Source organism: Salmo salar, chromosome ssa05 (genome assembly GCF_905237065.1).
Source record: "Salmo salar chromosome ssa05, Ssal_v3.1, whole genome shotgun sequence".
In the NCBI taxonomy this organism is placed as follows: Eukaryota; Metazoa; Chordata; class Actinopteri; order Salmoniformes; family Salmonidae; genus Salmo; species Salmo salar.
In genome coordinates, this window is record NC_059446.1 from 38,043,423 (window position 1) to 38,055,041 (window position 11,619).

At 45.1% G+C, this 11,619-nt stretch overlaps 2 protein-coding genes across 2 annotated transcripts; both read left to right on the forward strand.

Annotated features, from left to right (window-relative positions):
• Nucleotides 1-6,221: 6,221 nt before the first annotated feature.
• Nucleotides 6,222-9,367, forward strand: LOC106604614 (protocadherin gamma-A5). The gene has a single exon (XM_014199433.2). The coding sequence runs from the start codon at nucleotides 6,674-6,676 to the stop codon at nucleotides 9,068-9,070; it is 2,397 nt and encodes a 798-aa protein (XP_014054908.2). The 5' UTR covers nucleotides 6,222-6,673; the 3' UTR covers nucleotides 9,071-9,367.
• Nucleotides 9,368-9,523: 156 nt separating this feature from the next.
• LOC106604795 (protocadherin alpha-7) lies at nucleotides 9,524-11,523 on the forward strand. The gene has a single exon (XM_014199839.2). The coding sequence runs from the start codon at nucleotides 9,672-9,674 to the stop codon at nucleotides 11,406-11,408; it is 1,737 nt and encodes a 578-aa protein (XP_014055314.2). The 5' UTR covers nucleotides 9,524-9,671; the 3' UTR covers nucleotides 11,409-11,523.
• Nucleotides 11,524-11,619: the final 96 nt, after the last annotated feature.

Below are 11,619 nucleotides of genomic sequence, written 5' to 3' on the forward strand. Positions count from 1 at the left end.
ATCTCATGACCTGGTTTATATTCTCCTGCTGCTGCCTTTGTTTGCACGGGGTTTCTACTATTGGTTTAAGTGCATTTGTGTGTATTTGGGTGTCTAGTTGCACGTGTGTCTCTAGGTGTTGGTGAGTCTAGGTGTGTGTATGCGTTTGGGTGGACAGGGATGCCTGTGAGATGAGGTCATTCCTACTGAGAGATGAGGTCACGCGTGACCTATAGGACAGACTCGACAGCGCGTGAGACACTTAGCTTTTTTTCTATTCCTTTAAATGTCCTGATAAATAATTTATCTGTGTCTGGATGTTCGGCTTGTGAAATGTGAATAAAAGCTATGAAAGGAGCTGCTTTTGAGTTGGTGTTAACTGGTGCGGTGTGAATGAGTGGCTTGAGTTGGTGTTAACTGGTGCAGTGTGAATGAGTGGCTTGGGTTGGTGTTAACTGGTGCGGTGTGAATGAGTGGCTTGAGTTGGTGTTAACTGGTGCGGTGTGAATGAGTGGCTTGAGTTGGTGTTAACTTGAGTTGGTGTTAACTGGTGCGGTGTGAATGAGTGGCTTGTGTTGGTGTTAACTGGTGCGGTGTGAATGAGTGGCTTGGGTTGGTGTTAACTGGTGCGGTGTGAATGAGTGGCTTGGGTTGGTGTTAACTGGTGCGGTGTGAATGAGTGGCTTGAGTTGGTGTTAACTGGTGCGGTGTGAATGAGTGGCTTGAGTTGGTGTTAACTGGTGCGGTGTGAATGAGTGGCTTGGGTTGGTGTTAACTGGTGCGGTGTGAATGAGTGGCTTGAGTTGGTGTTAACTGGTGCGGTGTGAATGAGTGGCTTGAGTTGGTGTTAACTGGTGCGGTGTGAATGAGTGGCTTGAGTTGGTGTTAATTGGTGCGGTGTGAATGAGTGGCTTGAGTTGGTGTTAACTGGTGCGGTGTGAATGAGTGGCTTGAGTTGGTGTTAACTGGTGCGGTGTGAATGAGTGGCTTGTGTTGGTGTTAACTGGTGCGGTGTGAATGAGTGGCTTGAGTTGGTGTTAACTGGTGCGGTGTGAATGAGTGGCTTGAGTTGGTGTTAACTGGTGCGGTGTGAATGAGTGGCTTGGGTTGGTGTTAACTGGTGCGGTGTGAATGAGTGGCTTGAGTTGGTGTTAACTGGTGCGGTGTGAATGAGTGGCTTGAGTTGGTGTTAACTGGTGCGGTGTGAATGAGTGGCTTGAGTTGGTGTTAATTGGTGCGGTGTGAATGAGTGGCTTGAGTTGGTGTTAACTGGTGTGGTGTGAATGAGTGGCTTGAGTTGGTGTTAACTGGTGCGGTGTGAATGAGTGGCTTGGGTTGGTGTTAACTTGTGCGGTGTGAATGAGTGGCTTGAGTTGGTGTTAACTGGTGCGGTGTGAATGAGTGGCTTGAGTTGGTGTTAACTGGTGCGGTGTGAATGAGTGGCTTGGGTTGGTGTTAACTGGTGCGGTGTGAATGAGTGGCTTGAGTTGGTGTTAACTGGTGCGGTGTGAATGAGTGGCTTGAGTTGGTGTTAACTGGTGCGGTGTGAATGAGTGGCTTGAGTTGGTGTTAATTGGTGCGGTGTGAATGAGTGGCTTGAGTTGGTGTTAACTGGTGCGGTGTGAATGAGTGGCTTGAGTTGGTGTTAACTGGTGCGGTGTGAATGAGTGGCTTGAGTTGGTGTTAACTGGTGCGGTGTGAATGAGTGGCTTGAGTTGGTGTTAACTGGTGCGGTGTGAATGAGTGGCTTGAGTTGGTGTTAACTGGTGCGGTGTGAATGAGTGGCTTGAGTTGGTGTTAACTGGTGCGGTGTGAATGAGTGGCTTGAGTTGGTGTTAACTGGTGCGGTGTGAATGAGTGGCTTGAGTTGGTGTTGACTGGTGCGGTGTGAATGAGTGGCTTGAGTTGGTGTTAACTGGTGCGGTGTGAATGGCTTGAGAAGGTTGCCACTTAGGGCTGTATTCCACAGTGTTCTGTCTCCCTTCTCCTGACCCAGATGGATACTCTGTCACGATAATTTTTATCCCAATGTTGTGAACTCAACTATCACTTAAGCTTTGAATAATTCCCAGGGGTTGTAAATCCCTGGTTAATGAAGAATTAGACAAAGTCCCAGTCTGCAATAGGTCAGAAATGTATTCAGAGAACGTTCTGAAAATCATCCTATGCACACAGCCTTTTATACCTAACATTTGGTCATACCATATGTCATACCCCTTACAAATGCCCCTCCTCTTCTCTAACATTGTCAATGCTGCTCCAATACATACATTGCTTATCATATCCTGCCCCATGTTACATAATCTACTGCAAGCCTAACGGTTTCTCCCCTCGCTGGGTGGGGAGACCTCTTTCCTGTTTTTAGTTTCACAGTGGTCACAAGTTGTCTGTCACAAGCTGTCTGTTAACACTTCCCCTTTTCCTTGAATGTCTTACTTACATTGCTAAATAGTAAAGTATTAGCTTGTCCTATGCACACACAGTTATAGAATTAGTATGATAATCACTCAGTTATACATTTTCAGGGTGGAATCATTTAGTCAAAACCTTAAACATATAAATTATTTTATCATACTCCCACCCTGCCTATGCTGCCTATATACCGCTACACTGCTGCTGTGTTGCTGCAAACCACTAACACGCTAAGAACACACAACCAGCAGCAAAGATCACAGGCTAATTGCAGAATACCTCACTTTGAGCATCTCTCCTCACTCTACATGAGCCTGTGTGATTCTCCTCTTACTCAACCAAACTAGACGGTAATCCTTCATACACTAAATATACAAAAGTATATTTCAAATGAGTGGATTTGGCTATTTCAACCACACTCATTGCTGGCAGGTGTATAAAATCGAGCACACAGCTAAGCAATCTCCATAGACAAACATTGACAGTGCCTTACTGAAGAGCTCAGTCACTTTCAACGTGGCACCATCACAGGACGCCACCTTTCCAACAAATTTGTCAAATTTCTGCCCTACTAGAGCTGCCCTCGCCAAATGTAAGTGCTGTTATTCTGAAGTGGAAAAGTCTAGGAGCAACAACGGCTCAGCCTCGAAGTGGTAGGCCACACAAGCTCACACTGTTTGTTGGGAGCTTCATGAAATGAGTTTCCATGGTCGAGTAGCCTCACACAAGCTGTAGATCACCATGCGCAATGCCAAGCGTCAGCTGGAGTGGTGTAAAGCTCACCGCCATTGGACTCTGGAGCAGTGGAAACGCATTCTCTTGAGTGATGAATCACGCTTCACCATCAGGCAGTCTGATGGACGAATCTGGGTTTGGCGTATGCCAGGAGAACGCAACCTGCCTGAATGCATAGTGCCAACTGTAAAGTTTGGTGGAGGAGGAATAATAGTCTTGGGCTGTTTTCCATGGTTCAGGCTAGGCCCCTTAGTTGCTGTGAAGGGAAATCTTAATGCCACAGCATACAATGATATTCTAGACGATTCAGTGCTTCCAACTTTGTGAGAACAGTTTGGGGAAGGCCCTTTCCTGTTTCAGAATGACAATGCCACCGTGCACAAAGTGAGGTCCATACAGAAATGGTTTGTCGAGATCGGTGTGGAATAACTTGACCGGCCTGCACAGAACTCTGACCTCAACCCCATCGAACACCTTTGGGATGAATTTGAACGCCGACTGTGAGCCAGGTCTAATCGCCCAACATCAGTAACCGTCGTCCAAATGCAAGTCCCCGCAGCAATGTTCCCACTTCTAGTGGAAAGCCTTCCCAGAAGAGTGGAGGCTGTTATAGCAGCAAAGGGGGGGACCAACTCCATATTAATGCCCATGATTTTGGAACGAGTAGGTGTCCACATACATAGTAATTTAAAGCCTCTTCAAGCACACCAAACACTAGTCAATATCCTTGTGTTCTATGCTCTGTGACATCAACACACAGCAGGCCCACGGTGCCTCCATCCCCACTGCCTCTGTATCTGCCTCCTGATTGGCCACATATGAGCCTTCACACACAGGGGAAGGCTTGATGTTTAGGACAGGGATCGAGTGACAGAGGGGGAAGTGAAGGTGGGGTAGTGCAGGATAGAACCACAGGGCCCAGAACGGTGCGTTATGGGGGTTTATGGTAAGGCTCTGGTAGATTGGGAAGGTTGTGTGTGGTTTTAGATTCATACATGAATAGCAAGGCCATCAAACATCTAGGCCTATACTGTGCTGAAACCTTGCATTGAGTTACAGAAGCACATATTTATCTTCCCTGGGCCAAACAATAGCGGGATTCATTCTCCCTGTATCCAGGCGACGGCAGTATGTCTCTTAATGTGCAAAATCTAAGCGGAGAGGAGGGGGGATATAAGAGAGTGGACAATTGAGGAATATTTTACACAAACCTTGTAACATAAATGAGGATAAATTAGGAGAAGCGTGAAAGAGGAAACATACCCGTAGATTTCATTGTCTACCACAGGCATTGCCCCTTCATCCCTCTCCCTTTTTTCTTTCTCCCCCCCGGGCCTGCTTTCTTTCAGCACCAAGTACAGCGATCTGCCTCTCGGAGCTCAGTTGCCAGGGCAACGAGCTGCAGGGGCTGGTGGTGCGCTTTGAAGCAGCCTGTAATTTGATATTGTGACAAGCCTCAGCTCGCGATGCAGCATCCGGGTAACGCATATATCATCTGCGGAGCTTTCAGTGCAGTGATTTAACATTTCAATTCAGCAGTGTTGTTGAAAAGAAGGATACAATCGTTAACTGTCCGTTTCAGAATAGCAGAATACATACGTCATTGCAGTACTCTTCGAAATGGCAGTGTTGGAGAGAAACGCAGACACCAGTGTGTGTGTGTGTGTGTGTGTGTGTGTGTGTGTGTGTGTGTGTGTGTGTCTGGGTCATTCTGTCCGTGAATTTGGGTTGTTCAGACTCCTATGGTCTTGTCAGTATTTAGCATTTAGTGTTCAGCCATGCAGCCAGTTACCATACTATCACACATGTGACGGGCAGGAAGACACAGTCAATTGGCTCTACTGAACCTACCACTCTCAGCCACAGGGTGTCGCTGTTTACCCTTGCAAAAGCGGCACATGACAGGTGGCGCTAACAGCCCTGTCTAGAACAACACAACACAAACCTAGGGAAGTTATGAGACATTACAGCGATTGTAACATTGTGACCTACTGACTATATTTCTTGTCATATGACATTTAGATGTTATTTTGGCTATTATTTGAATTTTAATAACAGTGATTGACTTCTTAAAGTCGTGGTATAAAGAGGCTACCCTCAACTCAAAGTATAAAATAAATCATGTATATTGTAAGAAGTGGTACAATTAAGTTGATCTGTAATGGAAAGCTTGTTCAAATCAAATCAAATCAAATTTATTTTTATATAGCCCTTCGTACATCAGCTGATATTCTCAAAGTGCTGTACAGAAACCCAGCCTAAAACCCCAAACAGCAAGCAAAGCATGTGAAAGAAGCACGGTGGCTAGGAAAAACTCCCTAGGAAAAACTCCCTAGAAAGGCCAAAAACCTAGGAAGAAACCTAGAGAGGAACCAGGCTATGAGGGGTGGCCAGTCCTCTTCTGGCTGTGCAGGGTGGATATTATAACAGAACATGGTCAAAATGTTAAAATGTTAAAATGTTCATAAATGACCAGCATGGTCAAATAATAATAATCATAGTAGTTGTCGAGGGTGCAACAAGCACGTCCGGTGAACAGGTCAGGGTTCCATAGCCGCAGGCAGAACAGTTGAAACTGGAGCAGCAGCACGGCCAGGTGGACTGGGGACAGCAAGGAGTCATCATACCAGGTAGTCCTGAGGCATGGTCCTAGGGCTCAGGTCCTCCGAGAGAAAGACAGAAAGAGAGAAAGAGAGAATTAGAGAGAGCATATTTAAATACACACAGGACACCGGATAAGATTCAATTCTAAAGTACTTCCAAGCCAGGGCATGCGATCCACGACAGGGCATGCGATCCACGTCATGCATCATGATATCAGACACCCTGATGAAGGCGTTAGCCGATACTCGTTAGAGTATTTTAACAATGGCTTTAGCCCATACAATAAATACTTTTTAACTTTCAAACACACACGAGTGCCTGGACTTTGATTTTTTTTTTATGCCACTTAGTAAGCTAACCACCTCTTTAAGGAATACCTAGGATAGGATAAAGTAATCCTTCTAACCCCCCCCCCCCCCCCCTAAAAGATTTAGATGCACTATTGTAAAGTGGTTGTTCCACTGGATATCATAAGGTGAATGCACCAATTTTTAAGTCGCTCTGGATAAGAGCGTCTGCTAAATGACTTAAATGTAAAATGTAAATGGTTATAATTTTTTTCCTTTTGCTTTTAAATTACAATTCCCCTCTAAGAGCACCTGTGGTTGTTTTGGAATACATGAAGAGCTCCTTTTACTTCATAATATGTTGGCCTACAGGTTATTGAACATTCAGAACCACACCGTGCCCGGACGCATGGTGGCGCTTTTACATCATGAGCGCGTTATAGAGGCGCGTGATAACACGGTTCTTGAAGCGGTGAGGTATTCAGTAGCTGCCAAGACACAGCAGCTTTGAGACGGATGTTAATAAATAGCGCTATTAAATGGCTAAACCATGGAAATAACAAACAGTTATAGTGGGATCCTATGAAACGGAAATCATTTGTGTTATTTAAGATCTTGTCAGTTAGGCGTTCGGCCTATAGTTTTTCTGCCAAACAATGGCGATGCAAAACCTGAGAAGACGGTGGCTAAGCGGATGGGCATTTTGTAATTTTGCTCTTATTTTTCTTCATTTGAAAGGAATCTCCGCGCAGATACGATACTCCATTCAAGAGGAATTAAAAGTCGGAACGGCAGTTGGGAATATAGCTAACGACCTGGGATTCGACACGTCGAGATTAGCGGACCGGAATCTTCGTATCGTGTCTGGAACAAAGCAGGACCTCTTCCAGGTAAACCAGAGAGATGGCGCTTTGCTAGTGAACCACAGAGTAGACCGAGAGGAACTGTGCGTAAAATCCACGCCGTGTTTCATCAACTTGAAAGCGGTGATAGAGAATCCGCTAGAAATGCACCAAGTCACGGTCGAGGTAATGGATGTAAATGATAACTCCCCTACCTTTCCAGATGAAACCTATAACTTAGAGATACTAGAGTCTGCTACCACTGGAGCCCGACTCCAGTTGGAAGGAGCTCACGACCCAGACACTGGCGTACATTCTTTGCAATCTTATAAATTAAGCCAGAATCAATATTTTCGAGTAGAAATTGAGGACTTTGGCGAGGATGGCAAAATTCCGTTTTTGATTTTACAAAGACCTTTGGACAGGGAACACACAGCCCGACATGATTTGACGTTAACGGCCTTAGATGGAGGCAAGCCACCGAAATCGGGAACTGTTAATGTTACAGTTACTGTGTCTGATGTAAACGACAATACTCCTGTATGTGATAAGCAGAAATATACCGTAACAGTAAAAGAAAACGTACCTAAAGGTACATTTCTATTGCGAGTTAATGCCTCTGATTCGGATGAAGGCATGAATGGTGAGGTGGAGTATTCATTGCGAAGTAAATTCAGAGGTATGGCTGCTGAGCCATTTGAGTTGGACAGCAAAACAGGGGAGCTAAAAGTGAAGGGAGGCCTTGATTTCGAGGAGAAGCAGGTGTATGAGATGAAGATATTGGCCTCGGACAAGGGAGCGGTATCTCTCTCCACACACTGCAACGTGCTCGTCAGAGTGGAAGACGTGAACGACAACAGGCCTGAGATTGACGTCACCTCTCTGTCGAGCCGGATACCAGAGGACGCAACTCCCGGAACCGTGGTGGCTCTGATGGGGATGAACGACCTGGACTCCGGTGTAAACGGACAAGTAGTCTGTTCATTACCGAAGGATTTACCGTTTGTTCTGAAGCCTTCTCTTGATGGAAATTTCTTTTCGTTAGTCACCAATGATTACCTTGATAAAGAGTCGGTACCTCGGTATGATATTACAATCACGGCTAAAGACTTAGGAATCCCTCCTCTGGCGTCAACTAAAGTCATTCAAGTGGAGGTAGTAGATGTTAACGATAATAGTCCGCTATTCACTGAAAACCCATATGCATTTTATGTCGTTGAAAACAATAAGCCCGGTATGCCCATGTTCTCAGTTAGCGCGTCTGATGTTGATGATGGTGAAAACGCAGCAATTTTATATTCACTGGACCGTGGGAGCACTGGACAAAGCGTGACATCCTTCCTAAACATGAACGAAGGCAACGGTACCATTTACGCACTAAAGAGCTTTGACTTTGAAACCCTCAAAACGTTCCAGTTCTGCGTCATTGCCAAAGACTCTGGAACTCCGTCTCTAAGCAGCAACGTCACAGTGAACGTGTTTATTCTGGATCAGAACGACAACGCTCCAGTGATCTTGTATCCAGTCAGCACTAACGGTTCCGCTGAAGGTGTGGAGGAGATTCCCCGCAATGTGAACGCAGGCCATTTGGTGACTAAAGTGAGAGCCTATGACGCTGATATAGGATATAACGGCTGGTTATTATTTTCACTGAAGGAAGTTACTGACCACAGTCTCTTTGCTTTGGACCGCTATACAGGACAGATAAGGACACTTCGGTCATTCACAGAGACAGACGAGGCTGAGCATAAACTGGTCATACTGGTAAAAGACAATGGGAACGTTTCACTGTCAGCAACAGCTACTGTGATTATCAAGGTTGTGGAGCCCAAAGAGGCTTTTGCAGCTTCTGATGTTAAAAGTTCAGTCAAAGACGAGGAGGAGAACAGCGTTACATTTTATTTGATCATTACTTTGGGGTCAGTTTCAACGCTTTTTCTCATCAGTATCACCGTGTTGATTGTAATGCAGTGCTCCAAACCCCAAGACTATTCCTCCAAGTATTTACAAGATGCGAATAACGACGGGACACTGTGCCACAGCATCCAGTACAGATCCGGAGACAAACGGTACATGTTAGTTGGACCCAGAATGAGTATAGGTTCGACTATAGTCCCGGGAAGCAATGGGAATACTCTAGTGTTACCCGAACACAGGAGGAGAGCTTCTGGAGAGGTAAGAACTCGCTCTCTATTCTTTACTGCCTATTAAGTCGGATAAAGAGAGATGTTTTGGATGAATTTGTTGCTTGTTGTTTTGTCTCCGCATAATGTCCGAGTGTTGCATACTCGCTGTGGTGGTCGCTGTCCACGGTGCCGAATTACCACAAACTCACTGCTTAGCATGCTAGGCTACTACCTCGGGTTTATTATCTGTTATTTTGCGGTGTAACTCCTTCAATTCAGTTTCTTCCTCCACCTCCCATATCTATCCATCTTCACCTTTATTCGTTCTTACGATGGTCAATTTGGATTGTAATTGGTATATTTATCGGGTTTGACGCAACACGTAAACAACGAGTATCGCTCCCTCGGAGCGTATGTAGTGTTTGTGAATACCAGAATCCCGAACCACAGGGTGTCAGTGTAAGACAAGGAGAATGTCTGGTACTTTTTAGACTAGTCCCCTCTCTGGTCTGTTTTGTTCCACACATACAGAGAGAGAATTGCGGAGATCAGAACAAGACGTGATGTGATAGCCAGAGAATAGTTGTATTCTTTTACAGTGCTGAAACGTTGGATTCGTTACGGATTATTATGAGTCGGTCATCTGACGATTAAGATATTGTTTTTGTCATTGAGGATTTTGCTTAATGTTCTGTCTAACGATGGGAGGAGGAGGACAAAGGCGCGGATGGGAGTACTGGTGGGTTGTTCTGCGTTTCTCTTTTCTGCTGTGCTTGGGGGAGCAGGTTTCAGCACAGATAAGGTACTCTATTCCAGAGGAGGTGAAAGAGGGATCCGTTGTTGGAAATGTTTTTAAGGATTTGGGTCTTGACGTGAGTACTTTGGTGGAGAGACGGTTTCGTATCGTTTCTGGATCTAAGGACGCTCTTTTCCAGGTAAATCAGAACAATGGCGTCTTGTATGTTCAGAAAAAAATCGACAGAGAGGAGCTCTGTGATGGTAATAGCGCCTGCTTGATTGACCTGAAAATGGTTGTTGAAAACCCTCTAGAAATCCATTACGTTGGTGTAGAAATTACCGATGTGAATGATAATTCTCCCAGTTTCCCAGAGATAGCAAAAGGGCTGGACATTTCGGAGAGCACACACGCTGGATCGCATTTCCAACTGCCAGCTGCGCGTGATCTTGACTCTGGGATGAATTCCATTCGCTTGTACAAGTTAAGTCAAAACGCTAATTTTGAATTGGAAGTTCGAGATAGAGGAGATGAAAAGGTTCCCTTTTTAGTCCTACAGAAAACGCTGGATAGAGAGCAGAAATGTGAGCACAGATTATTACTGACAGCAATCGATGGAGGGAATCCGCCGAGATCAGCCAATCTTAATTTGACGGTCACAGTGCTAGACATAAACGACAACCGACCTGTATTTAGTCAGGAGGTGTACACTGTAACGCTGGAGGAAAACGGATCTATCAACACTGTTGTGATACAAGTAAAAGCTATTGACTTGGACGAGGGTGTCAATGGTGATGTTGAATATACTCTTGGCAGAGATCTTAATCGTAAAGTTTACGAGGTGTTTCATTTAGACGGTGTCACTGGAGAAATTCGAGTCAAAGGAGAGGTCGACTTTGAATCGACAGAAGTTTATAGACTTGACGTGCAGGCTTCGGATAAAGGACAGCCTCCCATGACTGTGAGCTGTAGAGTTATCATTAAGATAACAGATGTAAATGACAACAAACCAGATATAGAGGTGACATCCCTCTCTAATTTAGTTCCGGAAGATGCAAAACCTGGAACTGTTGTTTCTCTTATTAGTGTGACAGATAAGGACTCGGGTATAAATGGAAAGGTGTTGTGTAGTCTGTCAGATACTGTACCGTTTGAGTTAAAACCCTCATACCAAGATAATATGTATTCTTTAGTGACCAAGCAGCGTTTAGATCGAGAACTCGTGTCCCATTATGACATCACAATAACAGCCACTGACTGTGGTCAGCCTCCTCTGTCCACATTCAAAACTCTGAGCGTCCAGATATCAGATGTGAACGACAACAGTCCAGAATTCTCCCAAACCCCTCTTCAGCTGTACTTACTGGAAAATAACGCCCCTGGTGCATCGATATTCTCTGTAAGCGCCACTGATAAAGACTTGAATGAAAATGCTGCGATTTCATATCACATAGTTAGAGGTGAAGGGACACAGAATGATATGGCATCTTTCCTCAATATCAATTCGGATAATGGAGATATTTCCGGGCTAAAAACCTTTGATTTTGAATCCCTCAAAATGTTTCAATTCCAAAGTTGTAGCTACAGACTCTGGAACTCCGTCTCAAAGCACCAACGTCACAGTGAACGTGTTCATTCTGGATCAGAACGACAACGCTCCAGTGATCTTGTATCCAGTCAGCACTAACGGTTCCGCTGAAGGTGTGGAGGAGATTCCCCGCAATGTGAACGCAGGCCATTTGGTGACTAAAGTGAGAGCCTATGACGCTGATATAGGATATAACGGCTGGTTATTATTTTCACTGCAGGAAGTTACTGACCACAGTCTCTTTGCTTTGGACCGCTATACAGGACAGATAAGGACACTTCGGTCATTCACAGAGACAGACGAGGCTGAG

Bases quoted from the DNA above. Each gene is read 5' to 3' on its own strand.
- LOC106604614 (XM_014199433.2), top strand. From the start codon at position 6,674: ATGGCGATGCAAAACCTGAGAAGACGGTGGCTAAGCGGATGGGCATTT.
- LOC106604795 (XM_014199839.2), top strand. From the start codon at position 9,672: ATGTTCTGTCTAACGATGGGAGGAGGAGGACAAAGGCGCGGATGGGAG.